Source organism: Pleurodeles waltl, chromosome 1_1 (genome assembly GCF_031143425.1).
Source record: "Pleurodeles waltl isolate 20211129_DDA chromosome 1_1, aPleWal1.hap1.20221129, whole genome shotgun sequence".
NCBI lineage: Eukaryota > Metazoa > Chordata > Amphibia > Caudata > Salamandridae > Pleurodeles > Pleurodeles waltl.
Genome location: NC_090436.1, coordinates 6640675 through 6668058, shown reverse-complemented (window position 1 = coordinate 6668058; position 27384 = coordinate 6640675). Strand labels below are relative to the sequence as shown.

The following is a 27384-nucleotide window of genomic DNA, read 5'->3' as shown; positions in this document are numbered from 1 at the left end:
CTGTAATAAGTAATTTAAATAACGGTAGTCCCTTTTTGCCCCTAGATCTAGGACTGAGAGTGGTGTCTTCACAGAAGGACCTGGGGTCATCTTGAGAACCTTCTCCCCCGAGAGTGACCGCAGTGCCAGGGTCCAGGGCCTTTCCCCTGTCTTCTTTCTCCCACATGAGCATAGACGCAGGTCTCCGAGCTCCAGCTAGATGGAGACTGCACCCCCAGGTTTCATGGATCCAGCATCCTGGGCCTCGGGTGGACTCTCTGGAGTGAAAGGTAGCCCCCAAGAATAGTGCTCAGTCTCCGCCCAGAGACCTCTGCATAGCCTGCAAGTTACTAGTGTGAATGCTGGCAGGGCCAACCTGTCATTCATCCTTATGACGCTCTCTTCCCCTGTAGCCATAGCTGAGGCTCATTGGACTGAATTTATTCCACCCTCTGTGTTACGTGAGGTAGAGTGGAATCGGCCTTCCGGAAGTGAGAGGTCTCAGTCTTGTGACTTCCCCTCAGTAAAGGAGCTAGGTCTGGCCATCCCAGCTATGCGCCTCTCTGCCGCAGTGGGTCCTGATGAATTACCCATCGCTGTAATAAAGCAGGATATTCGCTCATGGAGTAAGATTTTATTTGTTGCTTTTAGAAGGTGTTTCTTAACCAGAAGTATTCCGCCTACTTGGGTGCCTTTATTTAAGAAGGGTGACCTTAATTGTCCGGCCACTTTCTGGCAGGTCGCCCTCCTGGACGGTGGGAAAAATGTTGGCTCAATGCCTCCTATCCAGACTGACTGTTTGGGCTGAAGAGAACAATATCATTCCCCTGGAGGAAATGGGGTTCAGGCGCAGTCGTAGCACAATGGACAATATTGCAGCGCTTCAGGTAGTCACCGAAAAGTAAGTGAAAGTAAGAGGTGGAGTGGTCTATGCTGCTTTTATTTATTTTTCAGCAGCTTTTGAAAAAGTGTGGGGAAGCTGGCTAACTTGAGTGGCCAAATACTGTTCTTGGGCTCGTGATTGCGCATCACTCGTCTACCTGGTGTGGAATATTATTGGGGGGATAAAGGTCTATCCCTAGAGATACCCATTTTGAATGGTTAAACAAGGGTGTGTCTTGGCGCCTTCGCTCTTCTCTTTATGTATCTCTGATCTTCCCTCTTACCTCTCTCGGAGCGAGGGCTTTGCCCCGTAATCGGTGGTAAATCTGTACTCTGCTTATTATACGATGAGGATATTATCATTTTCGATTTAACCCCTAAATGCTTAAATAATCGTCTCCTGTTTTTGTCGCAGTACACGGAGGCCCATTTTTGTTTTTTGAAGGTTACTGCTTCTAAAATGTGCTTCCACGGAAACAAAAAAATGAAGTCCCCTAATTTTGATTGGTTCCTAGGAGCTCAGAAGTTTGAAATCGTGAACTCGTGTGCTTTCTTGGGGAAGATAATGGGCGGGAATCTTAGTGACAAGGCAAACATAGAAAACAATAAATGTGAAGCTGGCTGTCAAGCAAGAGGTTTAGGGGCCTTGTACAGAGCTACTGGGAGGAGGCGCTTTGCACATCTTTTAGTGGTCAATCGTGCAAAAATTCCAGCATCCCTCCTATATGACTCGGGGTAGATTGATATCTGCAAATTATTATTTTTGTTATTTGATGGAACATAAAATCCTAAGAAAACTCCCTTCTGTTACTCTGTGGCAGCATTAAGGTCGGAGATGGGGTTAAGAAGTGTGTTTGTTCAGGGCTTAGCAGGGTCAAGGAGTGAAGATAATACATTAAGGTCTTTGCTTAGGAAAGACATTCTGGTGAATAATAATTGCAGGTCCTCTATCTGTAGGAATTTTTCCTATGCTTTAAAAATGCTGGAGTTAGACCGTAATCAGGTTCTGGCTATTACCTCCTCTCCGTTGAAAATTGACCTCGTGGTGTTTAAGCTTTTGAACAGACATAGAAAGTGTCCACCTTCTGTCCACCCGAAGTCCAAGGTTTCAATCAGCTGCTGTTTGCCTGCCCAGCTCTCTTTCAGCGTAAGTGGTTGGGACCCATTTGTCTCCAGCGCTCTGTTCTGTCTGTACCGGAGTTTCTTCAATCCTTGGATGATCCTCCCAATGAATACGTTTTGTTTTAGAATTTTTAATTTTTTAAATGTTTTTTACATCTATATTAAGCATATATGCGTTTGTTAGCGTGTCCTGTATAAATGGCCACAACTCCAATTAATAACATAATATTACAAGAATTTGCAGCCTCATGAGCGTTTGTGGGCTTATCGGGGTGTACACGTTCTAGTGTCTGCCCTGTTAGAGACCAGCTTCTGACAGAAAAGTATATAATACGCTTAGAGTTGGCAAAATTGCGTACGGAGTCGGTAAGATTACTTCTAGAGATGCAACTCTGATGACGTGCGAAATCTGCAGGTCACGAGTTCGAGCCTTGGCAAAGTCTTCTCGAGAAGTTTCATAACATAACGTAGCGCCTTTAAAAACGGTTTCGTCGCTCAGAAGCACTGGGCGCATCGTTTAATGCTCCCTACCATGTTCTAGCGCTAAAAGAACTCTGCCGGGACAACTATGCATTTAAGAAATATGTGCAGCCTCATAGCATCACACTTAGGGGGACTGAAATGAGAGCGTCCTGGTTATTTTTCCGATTGTCATATAAATACACATGGTGCCTAGGGTCTGGTGTACTATGATGTTGGGATTGCTCACAGTTTTGTGTGTTGGGTTGGTTGTGCGCGATTGTGGCATGAGGGGCATTCCTGGGAGAAACATTGGGGGTCTTGGGCATGGAGTGATGAAGGACTGGTCTCAACAGACTTATGTTACTGATGTCTGTTCTGCCTGCAATGTGTTTGAGATCTATTTGTGCCCAGGTCTTTAATCTCACACATCATTGTGGGGCATGTATTTGATGGTAGTGGGAGGGGCTGTTCTTGTAGAATTGAGATCAAGACGTGCAGGGTCTGGTGTCATTAGGGCCTCATGTGGCTGTATGTTTTACCCCATTAATGTAATTGGTTGTCTTTTAAATTAATAGTGTGCACATTTATCTCATCTGGATATCATGAAAATCTGGAACGGATCAGCCCTCATGAGCCAATGTTGGACACCTCTGTTTGTGAATGACTAGATCTCCCGCCTGAAATTGCATTAGTTTCAATGTTAGTCAATGGGGAAAATAAATCCTCCTGATTATTTTTTCACAATCTCCCTCTTTCCTGTTGCGAAATGTTGGCAGATATGTAGGCAGACATATTAATCCCTAGTAGAAATGAATCAATGTGCAAATAATCACCCCAAAAGGTAAGCACAGATGACTGAAGTGGGAGCATTGAACTCTGAGGTATATTTTGGGCCTGGAATTAGTGGTAAACAGGATAAGGTACGGGGAGCTCTGTAGCAGGCGAAATAGGTGCCACCTTCCCTCTTCTTCGACCTATTGGGCAATGCTTTACTAGTATTGATGTTTGGGATCTGAAGATTATGCTGAGAACGGTACAGCGGCAGGAACAAAAAAGGTTTGGGCGTTCAGGACTGTCCCTCATAAAGAAGGACACTACTAGACATGTCTTCACTCGATGGGCATGTGGAAACTGGGCACAGGAACAGTAACCACATCCCCCCCCCAAACAAAGCATCTTGCTGCCCCAGAAGCGTTAGTGCTTCCCGCCTAGGGGTGGCCCTAAGATTCTATCATTCCGCTGCTCTGTTTAGCTTAGTTCGATGGTTTGTATTTTTGACACCGCTAGATTACAGGTTGCAAAGTATGTGTGAACAGGATATCCAGCATGTGCCCAGCTGTGTGTCGTAGGTTCTCATAAGTCATCACTTGTTGGAAGCCCTGGGCCTGCATGTTGTTGAGAGGTCATGTTGCAGGTGTGGGGCATGGGCTGTCTACCCACAAATTCAATTCTCCCATGATAAAAATGTTATTGGCTTCGCTTGGCAGATGAATAGAGAGTTCACAGAACTTGTTCGGGAAGGTGGAGCAGGCGGACCCTTCACCTCGCTAACTTGTTTATTAAGGTGATCGATGAGAGGTCATTGTCTTATTGCCAGGCTGTTTCTCTGATTCCAGCTATGTCACAGCTGGATTCACACAGGATCCCATGGATGTATCTCAGGGGTGCCAAGCTGCTATCATGTTGTGCTCCAGGTAGTGTTTCTGGGCAGGAGCAGGGCAACTGCATAAATGTTGGGAAGTCAAGCTAGGATGATTGGTCCCTTCATTGGGAACCCAATAGATGGGAAATAAAGGTGGGTATAGGAGGATGGCAGCAGAGAAGTGGGGTGAGGCAGCACAGCTTGGTAGGAGCAACGATATGTCCTTCAATTGGGAAACCGATGGGTGGGGAATGAAGGCTGGATGTAGGAGGATTGCTGCAGATTAGTGGAGTGAGGCAGCCCAGTTAGGCAGGAGCAAGGACTTCTCTTCAAGGGTATGGTGTGTTATGAGCGGACTAGGATATGTATCTTTCTTTAGGGATCTAGACGAGATACAGGGGAGTACATTTAGCTGTGCTCAGTTTTGTGTCTCTTAAAGGCAGAACATTTCTGTCTGGCTTCAATCCCAACTGTCATGACAGTACTGTACACACTGACAATGTTTTTAGGTGGAGCTTGCAACTGCGCATATGCTGCATGTGCACTCTCTTGCTAAACACTTTTGATTACAATAAAGGGCTTGGAGCTCACCCATTGCTTACCATTCATTGGCTTCAGTGTCACTCTTCTTTGCAGCTTCCCAATTGGATAGTGCAGGCTGTTCCTTTCTGTGGAGCACGAACGAGGAACAGATTGATTCAACTTAATTAGTTCCTGTCTGCTCCTCGAGCTGTGATTGAGTTACTATTTCTTCTCCTCCCACCCTCTCCTCCTGCCCCCGTGTGGTACTCCCTCCGTTCTCCCCATTTTGTTTTCCTCATAACCCCCACCACCTGCTGTTTGTATTGCTTTGCCCTTCACCCCTGCTTTTTTAAAATATATTTCACAGCAAAGTGGTCTGCTGTACAACATGGCTTTGAAAAAAAGCTCTATGTCATGATCAACGCTGGCCTTGTCATAGCATTTTTTCCTTGCCTTTCGGGCCATGTTGGACAGCGTTTTAAAAGCATTTATACAGCCATTAAACCTTGCAAAGGTGAGATCTGTTGGCTGTGTCAATGCTTGTTCAGGGTGTGCCACAAGAAGAGACAAGATTAAAGCATGTATACCCCCGCCTCCAACCCCATGGGTTTCTCAAGGCTTCTTTTGAGAAGTTTCCATACAGACATATTACACATGTCTGGGATGGTTATAAAGAGGAGGTTGGGCAGAGTGAATAGGTCTCAAATAAGGATAGCTTTTATCTGTTTGTTGTTGAAAGAACTATTGTGAACAATACCAGTACATACAGTGGGAAAACACTGTTCCCTATACTCAAGATGGATGCCACATTGTGTGACAAAGTGCTTGATGCAATGTGGTGGCTACCTTGAGAGTATGATAAGTGTGGCAACAAAGGTTTTGTCTATCTTCCAGATGGCAGCTGCGTTGTATCATGATGTTGCATCACACAATATGGTGGCAATCTTGAAAGTATGGAAAACATTGCTTTCATGTTTTCTATACCTTTAGCATTTCTTTGTTGCCTCAATTAGATAGACAATCCTAATGCATTATAAAAGAAGCTAGCATTGGTTAAACCAATAACAGTCTATGGACTCACATCAACATCAGCAGTAAAGGTTTCTATGAATGACCTCTCAGTACCATATTTTAGCCTTTTTTCTTGTGTATCTGTAAATTGAAATTGGTAGGTATTGGATGCAGAAGGTTGTTGGGTCTGCAGGTTGTAGTTGAGCCGATTGTCTTGTCTGAGCGATGGAATTCATTACCCCCAACTATAAGAGCCACAGATAACTTTCTGGTCTTCAGAAAACTACTCAAGAGTTGGCTCTTTCCTTCATAACCATCCGTTTCAAACAACTATGAACTGCATATGCCTATGTGGATAAATATTTTTTTCAGATTATATGCATATTTCTATTTGTTTATAGTTTCTTTGGAAAATATGTATTGCTACTATGTCATAACAATAAAATACACACACACTCTTTCAACCTGTCTGACTAAGTATTTTTTTACCCATGATTCTAATTATGTATTGTATGTGCGTGTGTGTGTGTGTATATATATATGTATGTGTATATGTTGTTTCTGTGCTTGGCATGTTCGTGGATCATTGCATGGCTCCTGGTTTTTGGGTTGTTATACTAGATATCTATCAATTCATGCTCTCATCTTATCACACTTATCTACTCATCACTCTTATGTCATGTCTCTATCAAACTATCCTCCATTCTCACTCTGACTCATCCCAAATCCCTTCTACCACTTTCATCTCCTAAATATCTCTGCCTAAGCTCTTCCCTCCACCTCCACATCTAACTCACCAAACCTCACTCTACCTCTGTGACCTCCCACACAACCCTACTAAATTCTCCTGCATTCATCTCACCCTGCTACTATGCTCTCCCTAACCCCTCCACATACTCTTCCCCCTCCACCCCCCTTCACTCATGCCAAGCCTTTGGGTTGAGTAAATGAAGGATATACTCTCAATTAACACCTCTGGATTTATTTCCTCCTCCACCCCTCCATTACTCCAGTCTAACTAACAAACTCTCATATCCGCGGCTCAAATTAACTCATAATAATACTAAAACTGTACTCATTATTTAACGATACTAATCCATCACTAATTCTTGTTGGGTTCCGGAGTAGCGTGCTACTCATCGAAAAGCGCTTCGACGCCTCGTCAGGGATAGTAAGCACTATATAAATACGATTACAATACAATACAATACAATATGGAATTTAAAGATGTTGTATTTCGTATACTGGCTCTAATGTTTGTGGGGTGAGGGGTGACTTGGGATTTCATGGTGCCAAGGATCGGGATTGTTTGGGAAGTTTTCTTATTTCTTCTAGGACTTTTTTAGTGAATTGTTCTGACTTATAATAATTAATCTTTTTTTAATTTCTTATCAAGTATATGGATTTAAAACATGATGCCCTTTATTGGGGGAGTACAATGTTCATTGGGTGATTCATTTGTTTGCTTATCTATGCATTTAATTTATTTTTCTTTTGACTTTTATGTGGACCTCATTAAGAGTTCCGTATCATAAATAAACATAAACTTGAAACTTAAACCTGAAACCAGACTCTGCACGAGACCAACCCAGGGGCGGCTCCATAGACAAGGGTGACAAGCAGCCAGTAGGTGGGAGGGTCTGGTGGTTGTGATGTGAAACCCTCAAAAGCAGATACGGTGGTAGAACATAGAACAATGAATGGTGGGCCGGCCGTCCAGCCCCCTTAGTGCACAGTAATACTCATGCATCCCTCACGGGCTGAGGGAGCACATGGGGAACTAACCACTGACACATCCTGAGCCCTGGACTGTCCAGACCTAGAGACAGGCCCAGGGGGTCTGTAATTCACAAACCACCTGCGCGGTACATGAGGGTGGTGCTTTCGGGGCACCAGTCGGTCCCGTGAGGCTCATCGGAGTATTTATCGTTAGCAGGTCTCAAATCCCCTTTCAGCATGAATTGTCACCCCCAAGATTACACTCGAAGAATACATCGGTATGACTTTTATTAAAATCAGAATACTCTCTTAGTCCGTATTATGCCTATAGTTGTGACTGTAAAATAAAACAGAATAGTTGAACAAAAGCAGCAAATAAACAGAATATTAGCAAGAAGTGCAGCCTTTCCACAGTTCTCATTTGCTCTTCACCCTCTCCCTTCTTGCATCCTACTAAGCTGTCTTTAGCACTAAAAGGGGCCTGTCTGAGGTTCATAAGTGGCCGTGATGTTCACCCGCGTACCTTGTTGAACAACAGAGGCACTGTAACGTATGGAGAGCGACTGTCTCCTGTCTCACTGTCTCCTGTCTCTCTCCGCCCTCTGTCTCCCTCTCTCTCTCTCTCTCTCTCTCTCACTCTTTCTGTCCCTCTCTTTCTCTCTCTCTCTCTCTCTCTGCCATTCTCTGTCTGTCTCTCTCTCCTCTCTCTGCCTCACTGTCTCCTGTCTCTCTCCCCGTCTCCCTCTCTCTCTCGTCTCTCTCTGTCTCCCTCCCTGTCTCACTCTCCCTTCCTCCCCCTCTCTCTCACTCTTTCTCTCTGTCCCTCTCTCTCTCTCTCTCTCTCACTTTCTCCTGTCTCGCTCCCCCGTCTCCCTCCCTCACTGTCTCCTGTCTCTCTCCCCCTCTGTCTCCCTCTCTCTCTCCCTTTCTCGTCTCTCTCTCACTTTCTCTCTGTCCCTCTCTTTCTCTCTCTCTCTGCCATTCTGTCTCTCTCCTCTCTCTCTGCCTCACTGTCTCCTGTCTCTCTCTCCCCCCTCTGTCTCCCCCTCTCTCTCTCTCGTCTCTCTCTGCCTCTCTCCCTCACTGTCTTCTGTCTCTGTCCCCCTCTGTCTCCCTCTCTGTCTCCTGTCTCTCTCCCTCAGTCACCTGTCTCTCTCCCCCCTCTGTCTCCCTCTCTCTCTCCCTCTCATCTCTCTCTGTCTCTCACTCTGTCTCTGTCCCTCTCTTTCTCTCTGCCTCTCTCTCTCTCCCTCTCGTCTCCCTCTCATCGCTCTCTCGTCTCTCTCTGTCTCGGTCTCTCTATGTCCCTCTCTTTCTCTCTCTCTGCCATTCTCTATCTCTCTTTCTCTCTCGTCTCCCTGTCGTCTCTCTCTGTCCCTCTCTTTCTCTCTCTCTCTCCCATTCTCAGTCCCTCTCTTTGCCTCACTGTCTCCTGTCTATCTCCCCCTCCCTCTGTCTCCCTCTTTCTCTCCCTCTCTCTGTCTCTCTCTCTTTCTCTCTCGTCTCTCTCTGTCTCTCTCTTTCTCTCTGCCTCTCTCTTTCTCTCTGGCTCTCTCTCCTCTCTCTCTCTCTCTCTACCTCACTGTCCTGTCTGTCTCACTCCCGTCTCTCTCTGTCTCTCGCTTTCTCTGACCCTCTCTTTCTGTCTCTGCCTTTCTCCCTCACTGTATCCTGTCTATCTCCCCCTCCCTCTCTCCTCGCTCTGTCTCTCTGTCCCTCTCTTTCTCTCCCTCTCTCCTTCTCGTCCCTCTGTCTCTCTGCCTTTCTCTCTTTCTCTCTCTCTCGCTCTTTTCCATACTCATTTTAAATACTCTTCACATTGATTTGAAAAAAAGAGGTTTCTTATTTAATGTTATCAAAAACAACAATCAACACGCTAATCTCCTTATTGAATGTTCTTCAAATTAAGTCAACACGCGTCTTCGGCTATATATGCTTCTATGAAGCACGGACTGTTTGCTGAACACACAACCATTAAAAGAATAATGCTCGGAGTGTTTGCATTAGACATATAAACAGTTGCTGAACTACCAGTGCGATATGTACTATGTAACAAGTGCAGTCACGAGCATCGTCAAGGAGTCGTCATAGTTCGGCAAACACATTCCTCCTTTATTCTCAAGTTCTTCTGGCTGAGCATGTTCAACCAGCCAACGTGTTTCGTCACCTGGTGATAACCAAAGGACTTCGTCAGGGTTAATCCTAATCCAGGATGAGTGAACAGTATTGGAAGTGTGGTAGACCATCAAATACTGTGAATCGTGTGGATGGAGTATGTGTTGGAGCACGGTACGCGGTACGCCAACCCTTCCAGGCGAACGTATGATGAAACTACCAATGCTGAAACCACGCATGCCCGAACAACACAGTTGAAACAACAACCGCCTTGTTACCACGAATGCCTTTACCACGCATGCCGATACAACGATTTTTCGTTGTAAAAGCATGCCTGGTAAAGGCATGTGTGGGAACGGCATGCGTGGTTCTAGCATGCGCCCCCCACCTGCCCTAAGGCCCAGAAGTACCTGCTTGGCTGAAATAATTTACGTATGCCAAAATGTGTGTATTCAAGATGAAAATATGTTTATTTTCAGAACCCAAGAGCCAATAATTTAAGGAAAATGGTTGAATTTCCAAAATATATTTAAAGTTGATATTTGAGTGATAAATCACGTGGCACTGAGAAGGCATTTACTTTGTAATTGCAGCTATGACGCAAGTTATACCCACGTATGGGCATTTCATATTGGCAAAGCTACATTACTGCTGGCAACCATGCCTGATGCACTGAGATGATCTCTGGTAGCCCCTTGCCAACGGTGGCCACTGATAAGGACTCTAATACACTGCTAATAATGTTATTAGCTCTGGATGAGTCTCATTGAGCATAAGTAGTTGTCTGTGCAGAAAAGGCTGCAGACCACTGGGCTGAACACACCTCTTGCCTTCACCTCACTTCAAGAGCTTGGTTCTTCGTCGGTTGACCTTTGTATGATGGAAACGCCTGCAGCGCCCCATTTCTGCACCTCCAGGTGGTGCTGTTAGGACCCCTTTACCGGCGACCAGTGGAGGCCTTGGAACTGCACCTCCCATTTTGCCTGCGGCGGGGCTGCAAGGACTTCGCCAGGTGGTGGATAAATTAAGGCAGCAGGCACTGCTGTGCGGGATGTGCCGGGTACGCTTCCAGGCACTTGCTCGGGCCAAGACTGGGCCCGTCAAAGGCCGGCGGGGCACCACTCTCGTCTTCGTAGCTTATCGTCCTTTGGCTACACTGTTTGCTCTGAGAAAACTTTACAGAGTAGTCTGGAGTTGTAAGGTGCTGTCCGCACCTTTTAAAACTTCATTGGAGGGAACCTGGTTTAGTGGTTTGTGTGCCAGGGTGTTTTGTTCTTGACTCCTGCTCATAAGAGCCCCCAGGGGGTTTGTCATGGGTGAAAGAAAACCCACCGGCTTAGGCTTCAATGCAGGGAACACCCACAATAGATACTTCTTTGGTGAGGGCACTTGATATTACAACTAATGGACTCAAGCTGGCAGGAGAAGGCACCGCTCACTGCCCAGGATCTGGCTTTGTCATTGCAAGCATCTCTCCCTACACCAGTGTTTGCTGACACTCTACAGGTTAATACCCAGGCGAGATGAAAGCAGATCCAATGAGCCTGCATCAGGTTCTCCTTCAGGCCCTTTGGTTCTCTTGGAGGTTTTTATAAGCCCAAATACAACAGCGTAAATGCTGTATTCCTGAACCCCGATTTTGAGCCTCGGAATGGGGATACTCCTGCTCTCTCACCTCAGGGCAAACCAGGTGGTAAGCAGAGGAAGGGACCCCAATTATAAAACCAGTTAAAGGGAGACAAGTCCCAGAAGAGGCAAAGAGACCCTCTGAAGCAGTATCTTCACCTAACCAGAACATTGCGAAACACTATGTTTGGGAAAATATTTGTGGTCCTAAGTGATTTATTCCTTTTCTGGGGCTCCAGCTCCACCTTGGGGCTGTGTCCCCGAACAGAGGAAGCTCACCCCATATCTCACCTTCAGGAAGTATCTTTAGGAGCCATAATGTTCTGGGTCCAGATCTGCACTGCTGCTGCCCAGTTTACCGGTGTGTTAGCTATTGCCACCCTCCCCAGTACTAGTGTGACCTAGTAAGTGGATAAAAGCCGTTCATGCCTTTTGTACCTTACAAGTAATTGCTGTTGTAGACTCCGCTGCCAAAATATCCCTTATTCAAAGAAACACAATCACGCTTGTGAATCACAGCTTCTAATACGGAGGCCTGACAACGCGTATGGATTGCAGTTTGGCGCACACAGGACTACCTAGAGCAGAAGCAGTTCATGCGTATGTACGCGCACCCTTGTTTCTCTTTTGCTGGGAGTAGGCACATCCGTGGGGGGTTGGTGGAGACAAGCTGTTGTGTAATGCAGCAGGAGCAGTTCACACACTCCAGTGTAGTAGAAGTTACTGATTTTATGGGAGTGATTTGTGCAGGGAGAGGTGTCTGAGATGGGCTGTTGTGATGCTGTGTGTCCAGCTATTCTTAGTGGTTTGTCCATGCGGATGGGACGGTGCATTGTAGGTGTCGTTGAGAAGATGGGCTTTTATACTGGATATTTCTTGCTTTATGGGTTTTATGCAACCCTGCGGCGCCAACGAGGGATGAGTTGTCTTTACTTCTAGCAGATAGCAGTGCAGCTGTTTAGCAAAAGAGAGGAGAAGATCAACAATAAAACAATTCCATTGTGGCGTTAGCAGTGAGTGGCCCTGTGTGCGCACAATTGTATCATAACCACTTGTCGCAAAGCTCAGTGCACCCTGTGTGATGACAGTGAAAAAAGATGTGATTTTAGGACTCTCGGATACGGGAAGGTTGGAAAGCGAATGCGTGTTTGCTGGTAGGGAGTTCCTACTGGTTAGCATGGATGGGTTGGTGACCAGTGAGGCAGGTCGGCTGGTGGACCATGAATCACCTTAAATCCAGACAAGCTTGTAGTATAAAACTTAGGGGGTGTAGGAGTATTCTGTTCCCCTCGGTTGTGGATGGTGTTTACGAGGCACCCAATCTTTGGTCTCATGGTTTATCTTATCCATCCATGGTGTTACAGAATCTTAACACATGGTCACCTGTCGGTCTCGCTCTTCAGTGGACCTCAGCAAGGCCTCCTTCATGGTGTCTATGTCCAGGAAATAGACTAAAGGTTGTTTTTTTAATTGGTAATCCTTAATCACAGACGTGAAAGTTCAACCTACCTAGGTCGATGTATCGGAACCACCTTAGGGCTTTTGGGGAAGCAGGCCCTAAAAGTGATCTAGTGGATGCGTAGAATGGCTTGGGGCTCTGTCTTTCCGTGTGTTGAATTCCATGATGTTCTGAGCGCCCTACCTTGGTAGGAACCTCTGTTGATACCTTTGTGCATTGAAAGGTCCAATCTCCGCTTCTTTCTTCCCCAGCTGCCATCCGATGGATATTGATTTGGACTATGAACGACCCAATGTTGAAACAATCAAATGTGTGGTGGTCGGCGATAATGCAGTTGGGAAGACCCGTCTAATCTGTGCCAGAGCCTGCAATGCCACCCTCACTCAGTACCAGCTGCTGGCCACCCACGTGCCTACTGTGTGGGCCATCGACCAGTACCGCGTCTGCCAAGAGGTAAGAGGGGCTCGTTGGCTTTGGGAACGGGATGTCTTGCACAGAGTATGGTGGAGAGGCTTAAGAGGTGGTAGGGTCTCGAGAAAAGAGCTAATTGACAGAAATGGGACAGAAAATGGAGCTGAGAGCAAGTGAAAAGGGCCAGAGAGAGATTAACTGGTGAGTGAACATGGTAGAGTGCAGTCAGGAGCGCAGTGGAGCTAAGAGATGTGCTTGCCGAAGTGCGTATGACACGGGCACATGGTCAGGAACAAAGATAAAAATTGGGGAGAGTAGTTTATCCTGAGAGTCCTTGCAACCAGTGGGAGGGTGGTGCAGAATGGGGAACATCTGGGGCTCTTGTAGTAACAGAGCAGCTTTGTGTTTGTGAATTCTGATGGGTCAAGCCAAGCCTTGCAGGATGAGTGAAGAAGCTCAGGCTGGATGCAGGAGAACGGTGTGGAGGAGGACTTGAGCTGTGATGGAGGACACACAGCTGGGTGTGCATGGGAGAATGAGTCCAAGGCAGAGATGCCCTGTGGAACATGACTAAAGAGCAATAACCACTCTTCACTCCACAGGTGCTGGAAAGGTCTCGCGATGTCGTAGACGAGGTCAGTGTATCTCTTCGGCTCTGGGACACCTTTGGCGATCACCACAAGGACCGGCGATTTGCCTATGGCAGGTAGGACCATCTGGGACACAAAGCTCATTTATTGTGGCATTGTGTTGCACTCTATGGGTAATAAAAGATGCAAGACTGTGTAGTAAGCCATTTCTGTGTCTTGTAATCTCCCTGAAGGCCTTTAACCGGACATCTGTTCAGTTTATCCCTGAGGTGGTGCTGCACAGAGCTGGGTCTTGTCATTTCTGTGTCTTGTAATCTCCCGGAAGGCCTTTAACCAGAGATCCGGCCAGTTTATCCCTGAGGTGGTGCTGCACAGAGCTGGGTTTTGTTTGGTTCAGACCTAGTTTAGCAGATCCTGTAAGCTCTGAGGACAGTGAGTTAACCTGGACTGTGCTTGGCCACAGACCACCTTCTGACCAGGCCTGTGTTGTTCTCCTCTGGCTGAGACTCCTGCCTGTAGGGTTTGTGAGTTAGATACTTAGGCACCGCATGTGAGGTGGTCCTCCCTTCCATGAAGTAACTCCAGGTGATTGGACTCACAACACAATAGACTCACTTACATTTAATACTCTTTACTTGACCTGCTGGCCTTGTTGGGGAAGATCATGAGCTGTGAGGGGTGAAGAGACCCCAGGCCTTGCAGAAAGGGGGGTATACAAGGTTCTTTTGATGTGGTGGAGTCCGATGGGAACGTCTGCCTTAGTGTAGAGGTTTATCATGGGAATAACCAAAGGAATTTTATTCAGTGGTGTTTCAGTGCGAGTGACTATTAAACTTTCAATCTAAAGGGAAGCTGATTTCAGAGACTTTAGTACTCTTAAGGGTGCAAGAAAAAACTTTATTGCTAATGAAATAAGTGCATATTCATGGAATCAAGCTTTGCATGGTCATGGTGGTCGTGGTACCCATCATTGACAGGTCTGTTACGATCCAGTGATTCCCAGCTGGTATGCTCCTTCTGGTTTTGCAGTCTCTTAGGTTTGCTGTTGTCTCTCTGGTGCCTTAAATCTGTCCCTGTTATTGGCTGTTTTCCAGCATCCCTGGGTTTGGGGCAGATGTAGCAGGATACTGCTTAAAAAAAAAAAGTACTTTTCAACAGTGGCCAAGGGTTGGGTCCATTAAGCAGATGTCTTCAGTTTAGATGCAGAGCTCAGAGGCCGAGGAATGCATCCTCTGTAGCTGCTGATTGGTGGAAATGAAAAGACGTGAGCGGAAGTACGGATGTGAGCGGAAGTGAGGGTGCTTACTACTGTGAGCGGAAGTGAGGATACTTACCACTGTGAGCGGAAGTGAGGGTGCTTCCCGCTGTGAGCGGAAGTAAGGGTGCTTACCACTGTGAGCGGAAGTAAGGGTGCTTACCACTGTGAGCGGAAGTAAGGATGCTTACTACTGTGAACGGAAGTAAGGGTGCTTACCACTGTGAGCAGAAGTAAGGGTGCTTACCACTGTGAGCAGAAGTAAGGGTGCTTACCACTGTGAGCAGAAGTAAGGGTGCTTACCACTGTGAGCAGAAGTAAGGGTGCTTACCACTGTGAGCGGAAGTAAGGGTGCTTACCACTGTGAGCGGAAGTGAGGATGCTTACTATTGAGCGGAAGTAAGGATGCTTGCCACTGTGAGAGGAAGTAAGGATGCTTATACTGTGAGCGGAAGTAAGGGTGCTTACCACTGTGAGCGGAAGTGAGGGTGCTTACTATTGAGCTGAAGTAAGGGTGCTTGTCACTGTGAGCGGAAGTCAGGGTGCTTACCACTGTGAGCGGAAGTCAGGGTGTTTACCACTGTGAGCGGAAGTAAGGGTGCTTACCACTGTGAGCGGAAGTAAGGATGCTTACCACTGTGAGCGGAAGTAAGGATGCTTACCACTGTGAGCAGAAGTAAGGGTGCTTACCGCTCTGAGCGGAAGTAAGGATGCTTACCACTGTGAGCGGAAGTAAGGATGCTTACCACTGTGAGCGGAAGTAAGGATGCTTACCACTGTGAGCGGAAGTAAGGATGCTTACCACTGTGAGCGGAAGTAAGGATGCTTACCACTGTGAGCGGAAGTAAGGATGCTTACCACTGTGAGCGGAAGTAAGGATGCTTACCACTGTGGGCGGAAGTAAGGGTGCTTACCACTGTGAGCGGAAGTAAGGGTGCTTACCACTGTGAGCGGAAGTAAGGGTGCTTACCACTGTGAGCGGAAGTAAGGGTGCTTACCACTGTGAGCGGAAGTAAGGGTGCTTACCACTGTGAGCGGAAGTAAGGGTGCTTACCACTGTGAGCGGAAGTAAGGGTGCTTGCCACTGTGAGCGGAAGTGAGGATGCTTACTATTGAGCGGAAGTAAGGATGCTTGCCACTGTGAGAGGAAGTAAGGATGCTTATACTGTGAGCGGAAGTAAGGGTGCTTACCACTGTGAGCGGAAGTAAGGGTGCTTACTGTGAGCGGAAGTGAGGGTGCTTACTATTGAGCGGAAGTAAGGGTGCTTGCCACTGTGAGCGGAAGTAAGGATGCTTACACTGTGAGCGGAAATGAGGGTGCTTACCACTGTGAGCGGAAGTAAGGGTGCTTACCACTGTGAGCGGAAGTAAGGGTTCTTGAGAGGAAGTAAGGATGCTTACCACTGTGAGCGGAAGTAAAGATGCTTACCACTGTGAGCGTAAATAAGGGTGCTTACCGCTGTGAGCGGAAGTGAGGGTGCTTACCGCTAGGAGCGGAAGTAAGGATGCTTACCACTGTGAGCGGAAGTAAGGATGCTTACCACTGTGAGCGGAAGTAAGGGTGCTTGCCACTGTGAGAGGAAGTAAGGATGCTTACACTGTGAGAGGAAGTAAGGATGCTTACACTGTGAGCGGAAGTAAGGATGCTTACACTGTGAGCGGAAGTAAGGACGCTTACACTGTGAGCGGAAGTAAGGACGCTTACCACTGTGAGCGGAAGTAAGGACGCTTACCACTGTGAGCGGAAGTAAGGACGCTTACCACTGTGAGCGGAAGTAAGGACGCTTACCACTGTGAGCGGAAGTTGGGGTGCTTACCACTGTGAGCGGACGTAAGGGTACTTACCACTGTGAGCGGAAGTAAGGATGCTTACACTGTGAGCGGAAGTAAGGGCGCTTACCACTGTGAGCGGAAGTAAGGGTGCTTACTATTGAGCGGAAGTAAGAATGCTTACCACTGTGAGCGGAAGTAAGGATGCTTACACTGTGAGCGGAAGTGAGGGTGCTTACCACTGTGAGCGGAAGTGAGGGTGCTTACCACTGTGAGCGGAAGTGAGGGTGCTTACCACTGTGAGCGGAAGTGAGGGTGCTTACCACTGTGAGCGGAAGTAAGGGTCCTTACCACTGTGAGCGGAAGTAAGGGTCCTTACCACTGTGAGAGGAAGTAAGGATGCGTACCACTGTGAGCGGAAGTAAGGGTGCTTACCACTGTGAGCGGAAGTGAGGGTGCTTACTATTGAGCGGAAGTAAGGGTGCTTGCCACTGTGAGCGGAAGTGAGGGTGCTTGCCACTGTGAGCGGAAGTGAGGGTGCTTGCCACTGTGAGCAGAAGTAAGGGTGCTTACCACTGTGAGCGGAAGTAAGGGTGCTTACCACTGTGAGCGGAAGTAAGGGTGCTTACCACTGTGAGCGGAAGTAAGGGTGCTTACCACTGTGAGCGGAAGTAAGGGTGCTTACCACTGTGAGCGGAAGTAAGGATGCTTACTATTGAGCGGAAGTAAGGATGCTTGCCACTGTGAGCGGAAGTAAGGATGCTTTACACTGTGAGCGGAAGTGAGGGTGCTTACCACTGTGAGCGGAAGTGAGGGTGCTTACCACTGTGAGCGGAAGTAAGGGTGCTTACCACTGTGAGCGGAAGTAAGGGTGCTTACCACTGTGAGCGGAAGTAAGGGTGCTTACCACTGTGAGCGGAAGTGAGGATGCTTACTATTGAGCCGAAGTAAGGATGCTTACACTGTGAGCAGGAGTAAGGATGCTTACACTGTGAGCGGAAGTGAGGGTGCTTACCACTGTGAGCGGAAGTAAGGGTGCTTACCACTGTGAGCGGAAGTGAGGATGCTTACTATTGAGCCGAAGTAAGGATGCTTACACTGTGAGCAGAAGTAAGGATGCTTACACTGTGAGCGGAAGTGAGGGTGCTTACCACTGTGAGCGGAAGTAAGGGTGCTTACCACTGTGAGCGGAATTAAGGATGCTTACCACTGTGAGCGGAAGTAAGGGTGCTTACCACTGTGAGCGGAAGTGAGGGTGCTTACCACTGTGAGCGGAAGTGAGGGTGCTTACCACTGTGAGCGGAAGTGAGGGTGCTTACCACTGTGAGCGGAAGTGAGGGTGCTTACCACTGTGAGCGGAAGTGAGGGTGCTTACCACTGTGAGCGGAAGTGAGGGTGCTTACCACTGTGAGCGGAAGTGAGGGTGCTTACCACTGTGAGCGGAAGTAAGGGTGCTTACCACTGTGAGCGGAAGTAAGGGTGCTTACCACTGTGAGCGGAATTAAGGGTGCTTACTATTGAGGGGAAGTAAGAATGCTTACCACTGTGAGCGGAAGTAAGGATGCTTACACTGTGAGCGGAAGTGAGGATGCTTACCACTGTGAGCGGAAGTAAGGATGCTTACACTTTGAGCGGAAGTAAGGGTGCTTACCACTGTGAGCGGAAGTGAGGGTGCTTACCACTGTGAGCGGAAGTGAGGGTGCTTACCACTGTGAGCGGAAGTGAGGGTGCTTACCACTGTGAGCGGAAGTGAGGGTGCTTACCACTGTGAGCGGAAGTAAGGGTGCTTACCACTGTGAGCGGAAGTAAGGATGCTTACCACTGTGAGCGGAAGTAAGGGTGCTTACCACTGTGAGCGGAATTAAGGGTGCTTACTATTGAGCGGAAGTAAGAATGCTTACCACTGTGAGCGGAAGTAAGGATGCTTACACTGTGAGCGGAAGTGAGGATGCTTACCACTGTGAGCGGAAGTAAGGGTGCTTACACTTTGAGCGGAAGTAAGGGTGCTTACCACTGTGAGCGGAAGTAAGGGTGCTTACCACTGTGAGCGGAAGTAAGGGTGCTTACCACTGTGAGCGGAAGTAAGGATGCTTACTATTGAGCGGAAGTAAGGATGCTTGCCACTGTGAGCGGAAGTAAGGATGCTTTACACTGTGAGCGGAAGTGAGGGTGCTTACCACTGTGAGCGGAAGTGAGGGTGCTTACCACTGTGAGCGGAAGTAAGGGTGCTTACCACTGTGAGCGGAAGTAAGGGTGCTTACCACTGTGAGCGGAAGTAAGGGTGCTTACCACTGTGAGCGGAAGTGAGGATGCTTACTATTGAGCCGAAGTAAGGATGCTTACACTGTGAGCAGGAGTAAGGATGCTTACACTGTGAGCGGAAGTGAGGGTGCTTACCACTGTGAGCGGAAGTAAGGGTGCTTACCACTGTGAGCGGAAGTGAGGATGCTTACTATTGAGCCGAAGTAAGGATGCTTACACTGTGAGCAGAAGTAAGGATGCTTACACTGTGAGCGGAAGTGAGGGTGCTTACCACTGTGAGCGGAAGTAAGGGTGCTTACCACTGTGAGCGGAATTAAGGATGCTTACCACTGTGAGCGGAAGTAAGGGTGCTTACCACTGTGAGCGGAAGTGAGGGTGCTTACCACTGTGAGCGGAAGTGAGGGTGCTTACCACTGTGAGCGGAAGTGAGGGTGCTTACCACTGTGAGCGGAAGTGAGGGTGCTTACCACTGTGAGCGGAAGTGAGGGTGCTTACCACTGTGAGCGGAAGTGAGGGTGCTTACCACTGTGAGCGGAAGTAAGGGTGCTTACCACTGTGAGCGGAAGTAAGGGTGCTTACCACTGTGAGCGGAATTAAGGGTGCTTACTATTGAGGGGAAGTAAGAATGCTTACCACTGTGAGCGGAAGTAAGGATGCTTACACTGTGAGCGGAAGTGAGGATGCTTACCACTGTGAGCGGAAGTAAGGATGCTTACACTTTGAGCGGAAGTAAGGGTGCTTACCACTGTGAGCGGAAGTGAGGGTGCTTACCACTGTGAGCGGAAGTGAGGGTGCTTACCACTGTGAGCGGAAGTGAGGGTGCTTACCACTGTGAGCGGAAGTGAGGGTGCTTACCACTGTGAGCGGAAGTAAGGGTGCTTACCACTGTGAGCGGAAGTAAGGATGCTTACCACTGTGAGCGGAAGTAAGGGTGCTTACCACTGTGAGCGGAATTAAGGGTGCTTACTATTGAGCGGAAGTAAGAATGCTTACCACTGTGAGCGGAAGTAAGGATGCTTACACTGTGAGCGGAAGTGAGGATGCTTACCACTGTGAGCGGAAGTAAGGATGCTTACACTTTGAGCGGAAGTAAGGGTGCTCACCACTGTGAGCGGAAGTAAGGGTGCTCACCACTGTGAGCGGAAGTAAGGGTGCTCACCACTGTGAGCGGAAGTAAGGGTGCTTACCACTGTGAGCGGAAGTAAGGGTGCTTACCACTGTGAGCGGAAGTAAGGGTGCTTATCGCTGTGAGCAGAAGTAAGGATGCTTACCACTGTGAGTGGAAGTGAGGGTGCTTACTATTGAGCGGAAGTAAGAATGCTTACACTGTGAGCGGAAGTAAGGATGCTTACACTGTGAGCGGAAGTAAGGATGCTTACACTGTGAGCGGAAGTAAGGATGCTTACACTGTGAGCGGAAGTAAGGATGCTTACCGCTGTGAGCGGAAGTGAGGATGCTTACCGCTGTGAGCGGAAGTGAGGATGCTTACCGCTGTGAGCGGAAGTGAGGATGCTTACCGCTGTGAGCGGAAGTGAGGATGCTTACCGCTGTGAGCGGAAGTGAGGATGCTTACCGCTGTGAGCGGAAGTGAGGATGCTTACATTGTGAGCGGAAGTGAGGGTGCTTACCACTTGGAGCGGAAGTAAGGGTGCTTAGTGCTTACCACTGTGAGCGAAAGTGAGGATGCCTACCACTGTGAGCGGAAGTAAGGGTGCTTACCACTGTGAGCGGAAGTAAGGGTGCTTACCACTGTGAGCGGAAGTACGGATGCTTACACTGTGAGCGGAAGTAAGGATTCTTACCGCTGTGAGCGGAAGTGAGGATGCTTACCGCTGTGAGCGGAAGTGAGGATGCTTACCGCTGTGAGCGGAAGTGAGGATGCTTACCGCTGTGAGCGGAAGTGAGGATGCTTACCGCTGTGAGCGGAAGTGAGGATGCTTACCGCTGTGAGCGGAAGTGAGGATGCTTACATTGTGAGCGGAAGTGAGGGTGCTTACCACTGTGAGCGGAAGTAAGGGTGCTTAGTGCTTACCACTGTGAGCGAAAGTGAGGATGCCTACCACTGTGAGCGGAAGTAAGGGTGCTTACCACTGTGAGCGGAAGTAAGGGTGCTTACCACTGTGAGCGGAAGTAAGGGTGCTTACCACTGTGAGCGGAAGTACGGATGCTTACCACTGTGAGCGGAAGTAAGGGTGCTTACCACTGTGAGCGGAAATGAGGATGCTTACTATTGAGCGGAAGTAAGGATGCTTACACTGTGAGCGGAAGTAAGGATGCTTACACTGTGAGCGGAAGTGAGGATGCTTACCGCTGTGAGCGGAAGTGAGGATGCTTACCGCTGTGAGCGGAAGTGAGGATGCTTACCGCTGTGAGCGGAAGTGAGGATGCTTACCGCTGTGAGCGGAAGTGAGGATGCTTACCGCTGTGAGCGGAAGTGAGGATGCTTACCGCTGTGAGCGGAAGTGAGGATGCTTACATTGTGCGCGGAAGTTAGGATGCCTACCACTGTGAGCGGAAGTAAGGGTGCTTACCACTGTGAGCGGAAGTACGGATGCTTACCACTGTGAGCGGAAGTACGGATGCTTACCACTGTGAGCGGAAGTACGGATGCTTACCACTGTGAGCGGAAGTAAGGGTGCTTACCACTGTGAGCGGAAATGAGGATGCTTACTATTGAGCGGAAGTAAGGATGCTTACACTGTGAGCGGAAGTAAGGATGCTTACCACTCTGAGCGGAAATAAGGATGCTTACCACTGTGAGCGGAAGTAAGGGTGCTTACCACTGTGAGCGGAAGTAAGGGTGCTTACCACTGTGAGCGGAAGTAAGGATGCTTACCACTGTGAGCGCAAGTAAGGATGCTTACCACTGTGAGCGGAATTAAGGGTGCTTACCACTGTGAGCGGAAGTAAGGGTGCTTACCACTGTGAGCGGAAGTAAGGGTGCTTACCACTGTGAGCAGAAGTAAGGATGCTTACCACTGTGAGAGGAAGTAAGGGTGCTTGCCACTGTGAGCTGAAGAAAGGGTGCCTACCGCTGTGAGCGGAAGTGCACAAAGAGTGATGATTGTAAGTGTGTGCTGGGCTCCTTTTGTGAACTGTAGTGGCAGTTGTCAGGTTGTTTGTTTGGCGTAGTGTGTTTTGGGCTCCTGTTGTGAACTGTAGGGGCTAATGTCAAGGTATTTGGTTGTGTTAGTGTGTGTTGGGATTCTGATATGAACCACTGGGGTAGATGTCAAGGTGTTTGGTTGGTTCAGTGTGTGCTGGGCTCCTGGTGTGAACTGTAGGGGTTGATGTCAAGGTGTTTGGTTGGTTTAGTGTGTGGTGAGCTCCTGTTATGTTCTGTTGAGACTGATGTCAAGGTGTTTGGGGTTGATGTAATGTGTGGGCTGATGTCAAGGTGTTTGGTTGGTTTAGTGTGTACTGGGCTCCTGGTGTGAACCGTTGGGGTAGATTTAAGGTGTTTGGTTGGTTCAGTGTGTGCGGGGCTCCTGGTGTGAACTGTAGGGGTTGATGTCAAGGTGTTTGGTTGGTTTAGTGTGTGGTGGGCTCCTGTTATGTTCAGTTGAGACTGATGTCAAGGTGTTTGGGTTGATGTAATGTGTGGGCTGATGTCAAGGTGTTTGGTTGGTTCAGTGTGTGCTGGGCTCCTGGTGTGAACTGTAGGGGTAGATGTCAAGGTGATTGGTTGGTTCAGTGTGTGCTGGGCTTCTGTTGTGAACTATTGGGGCTGATGTCAAGGTGTTTGGTTGGTTCAGTGTGTGCTGGGCTCCTGGTGTGAACTATAGGGGTAGATGTCAAGGTGTTTGGTTGGTTCAGTGTGTGCTGAGCTCCTGTTGTGAACTGTTGGGGCTGATGTCAAGGTGTTTGCTTGGTGTAGTGTGTGCTGGGCTTCTGGTATGAACTGTTGGGGCTGATGTCAAGGTGTTTGGTTGGTTGAGTGTGTGCTGGGCTCCTGGTGTGAACTGTTGGGGCTGATGTCAAGGTGTTTGTTTGGTTGAGTGTGTGCTGGGCTCCTGGTGTGAACTGTTGGGGCTGATGTCAAGGTGTTTGTTTGGTTGAGTGTGTGCTGGGCTCCTGGTGTGAACCATTGGGGCTGATGTCAGTGTGTTTGGTTGGTTCGGTTTCTTCTCCATCTTTGAGTAAATGCTCAGAACTTGACTGCATCCATCTTCACTGCCCGTCTTGTCCCCACCCCACCCACGGTGCTGCCTGCCTCTCTCCAGGCTCTGATGGGTTGTAGGGCACTAGACTGTTGATGGGACAGGAGCAAGGCTTGTGGATCCATGCGAGGTGCTCACATGAGCTGGATCGTGACTTGGGAGGAAAGAGTGCCGGGTTTGAGAAGTATTGCAGTATATCTCGATGGGAGCAGAGAAGCTTCTGGTGCTCACAGGGGTTCTACCCATGGGATAACAGCAACCTTCAGGGCACTCAGCGGAGAAGGAACTTTAACAGCTTACTGAAATACCCGCTGCTCTTCTAAGCTGACCTGTTGCCCTGGGCCATACATGTCACTCTGCGGTCCCCTGGAACAGTTGGTTCGAGCATGCAGGACCTTCTTTGGCTTTTATGCAGGCATCTCACCCTGGTCAGGTGTGGGAGCAGGTTGTGTATCTGTCTATAGATTTTGTTCTCCGCAGTTTAGATCAGCAGCAGGTCTCCCCTTCTTCACAGAACAGCCGCGTATTAATATATTCACGCCCGCCGTCTTCTGTGCCTGGTTTGTGCTGTCTGATGCCATGATCTGCAGGGCAAGCACAGTAAATACTTTTTAATTAGGGTTGGAAACATCACTCACAGGCAGGAGAGTGCACATGGCTTAGGCGGGTCCTTTCATCTGGTGCCAGGTTAGGAACTGGCTCTTGTATTTTTAATTAGCTTTGGGTTTCCTGGAAAGCACTTGCTGCTGTATTACATTACTGACAGGCAGCAGGACTTGGAGACACAATGCTGCACTCTTTATTGCATGACTGCACTTCGGTTGATGGGCATCAAATACTGTTGAGTATTAGTTTCTTTTTGCACCTTTCCGTTGACTCCAGCAGGGAGCTCAGATGCCTTGTATGTGGCTAAAGCTGCAGTGTGTGGCTGACACTCTGGTGTGTGAAGCTGCCTCCCATGAGAAGACAGAGCTGCAGGGCTGTCACGGCTGGTGCCTCCTTGGACAAAGATGGAACCTAAAATGTGTCCCATCTCCCTCCACAAACAAGATCTAGCAAATGATGTGACCCGCTGTGCCCCAACCTGACCTCCGTAATGGAGGCTCATCCTCAGTAAATGAGACCTCTGACCTAGCCTTAGTAGCATTAGAATTCTACCCTACCCTAAGTAGGGGTGTACCTCTAACCTCACCTCAGAAGGGGTGGAGCTAACACCTATCTGTGCAGGTAGGGGCGTCTAACTTAAAGGTAGGACCATCCTCAGTAGATGTGACCTGGTATCCTACTATTAGTGATAGAAGTCTACCCTACCCTAGGTAGGCGTGTACCTCTAACCTCTCCTCAGAATGGGTGGAACTCACACCTGTCTACTTGTATGGAGCTCACACCTATCTACCTGTGCAGGTAGGGGCGTCTAACTTAACAGCAGCATCATCACCCCATCCTCAGTGGATAAAAACCCCTAACCTACCCTTAGTAGCATTAGGATTCTTCCCTACCCTAAGTGGAAGTGTACCACTAACCTCACCTCAGAAGGGGTGGAGCTCACACCTACCTACCTGTGCAGGTCGTGGTGTCTAACTTAACGGTAGGACCATCACCCCATCCTCAGTAGATGCGACCTGGTATCCTACCCTTAGTAGCATTAGGATTCTACCCTACCCTAAGTAGAAGTGTACCTCTACCCTCACCTCAGAAGCAGTGGAGCTCACACTTACCTACCTGTGCAGGTAGGGGCATCTAACTTAACAGCAGCAGCATCACCCCATCCTCAGTAGATGCAATCTGGTATCCTACTCCAAGTAGTGATAGAATTCTACCCTACCCTATGTAGGCGTGTCCATCCAACCTAACCTCAGAAGGGACGGACATCTAACCTAACCTCAGAAGGGAGGGACATCCAACCTAACCTCAGCACGGACTGATGTCCCATCTAACCTCAACAGGAACTGACATCCTACCTAACCTCAGCACGGACTGTCCTCCAGCATCAGCAGGGACTGAGAGCCCAACCTAACCTCAGCACGGAATGACATCCAACCAGTCCTCAGCAGGGAATGACATCCAACATAACCTCAGCAGGGACTAACATCTTACCTAACCTCAGCAGGGACTGACATCCAACCAGTCCTCAGCAGGGACTGACATCCAACCAGTCCTCAGCAGGGAGTGCCCTTCTTCAGTCTGGCCTTAGTAAAGGGAGACCTCCAAACTACTCTCAGAATGAGTGAACTTCTCACCTAACCTTTGAATGGGTGGACATCTCTCCTAATGTCTGCAAGGCCTGCCCTCAGAATAAACTGACCTCCAAACCAACATCGCTAGGGGTTCATCGGAAGCCTAACTTCATTTGGAACAGACCCTGAACCCAACATTAGTACCACCATTAGGTGTGGAACAGCAAACCAGCCTTGAGCCAAACCACCCTTGAGCCATGGCATCCTCTCCTAACATTGGTGTCTAAGCCCTTTAACCTGATGTGCCCTCCTCCTTAGCCTCTCTGTTACAGAATCTTCTATCTGCTATGTATTGTCTGTCCTGTGTGCACTAACTAGCAAGAGGACAAACGTAAGTTTATCCAGATATTGAGAGTTAGTGATATAACCTTGGTCGAACTGGGGCACCCATAGATGTCCAGCTATGTGAGTGAGAGACTGAAGTATGCTATCTAACAGCTTCCACAGCAAAAAAAGGCAAAACAGCATACAGTCCAGCATGGCTCTTAGTTTCCAAACAATCTTCCTGGGCTCAGGTCCGGGGTGCGAAAGATGGGGTCCGTCTGCCCTTCCTTCCACCAGTGATCAATGCCTATGTTCTCCCAGAATGAAGTTTGAGTCAGTTGTTACACAGCTAGTCTTTTAAACTCAACCATACCACTTTGTAACGTTGTCACTCTGGTCAACAACCAACCAACCAACCAGAGAACCACTGGTTGTGCATTGGGAAACATACATAAGTTGAAGCCATGAGCTCGGGTGAGACTCAAAGGATTGTGTGATGGCAGTGAATCTCACAAGTGGTTGGTTCAGTGTGTGCTGGGCTCCTGGTGTGAACTGTAGTAGCTGACGTCAATGTGTTTGGTTGGTTCAGTGTGTGCTGGGCTCTTGGTGTGAACCGTAGGGGTAGATGTCAAGGTGTTTGGTTGGTTCAGTGTGTGCTGGGCTCCTGGTGTAAACCATTGGGGCTGATGTCAAGGTGTTGGATGGTTCAGTGTGTGCTGGGCTCCTGTTGTGAACTGTTGGGGCTGATGTCAACGTGTTTGTTTGGCTCAGTGTGTGCTAGGCTGCTATTGTGAACTCTAGGGTCTGGCGTCAAGATGTTTGTTTGGCTCAGTGTGTGCTGGGCTCCTTGTGTGAACCGTAGGGGCTGATGACATGGTGTTTAGTAGGTTCAGTGTGTTCTGGGCTCCTGTTCTGAACTGTAGGGGCTGATGTCAAGGCGTTTGGTTGGTTGTGTGTGTGCTGGGCTTCTGGTGTGACATGTAGGGGCTGATGTCAAGGTGTTTGGTTGGTTTAGTGTGTGCTGAGCTTCTGGTGTGAACTGTAAAGGCTGATGTCAAGATGTTTGTTTGGCTCTGTGTGTGCTGAGCTTCTGGTGTGAACTGTAGGGTCTGATTTCAAGGTGTTTGTTTGGCTCAGTGTGTGCTGGGCTTCTGGTGTGACATGTAGGGGCTGATGTCAAGGTGTTTGGTTGGTTTAGTGTGTGCTGAGCTTCTGGTGTGAACTGTAAAGGCTGATGTCAAGGTGTTTAGTTGGCTCAGTGTGTGCTGGGCTTGTGTTGTGAAGTGTAGGGGTAGATGTCAAGGTGTTTGGTTGGTTTAGGGTGTGCTGTGCTCCTGTTATGAACTGTAGTAGCTGACATGAAGGTGTTTAGTTGGTGTAGTGTGTGCTGGGCTCCTGGTGTGAACTGTAGGGGTAGATGTCAAGGTGTTTGGTTAGTTTAGTGTGTGCTGTGTTCCTGTTATGAACTGTAGGGGCTGATGTCAAGGTGTTTGGTTGGCTCAGTGTGTGCTGGGCTCCTGTTGTGAAGGGTAGGGGTAGATGTCAAGGTGTTTGGTTGGTTTAGTGTGTGCTGTGCTCCTGTTATGAACTGTAGGGGCTGATGTCAAGGTGTTTGGTTGGTTCAGTGTGTGCTGTGCTCCTGTTATGAACTGTAGGGGCTGATGTCAAGGTGTTTGGTTGGCTCAGTGTGTGCTGGGCTCCTGTTGTGAAGGGTAGGGGTAGATGTCAAGGTGTTTGGTTGGTTTAGTGTGTGCTGTGCTCCTGTTATGAACTGTAGGGGCTGATGTCAAGGTGTTTGGTTGGTTCAGTGTGTGCTGGGCTCCTGGTGTGAACTGTAGGGGCTGACGTAGGGGAGCTCTGAGTTTAGAAGAGTAGATGAACAGAGATCACTTGTCA

The 27384-nt window shown here is 48.5% G+C and overlaps 1 protein-coding gene across 1 annotated transcript in view; it reads left to right on the top strand.

Annotated features, from left to right (window-relative positions):
• The window catches only part of LOC138250271 (rho-related BTB domain-containing protein 2-like), a 384850-nt gene that overhangs the window by 18118 nt on the left and 339348 nt on the right, over window positions 1-27384 (top strand). Inside the window, exons 2-3 of the mRNA XM_069205010.1 lie at window positions 12791-12992; window positions 13553-13656. Of these exons, the coding sequence (XP_069061111.1) occupies window positions 12801-12992; window positions 13553-13656 (296 nt within the window). The 5' untranslated portion in view covers window positions 12791-12800. The remainder of the gene's footprint in view (window positions 1-12790; window positions 12993-13552; window positions 13657-27384) is intronic.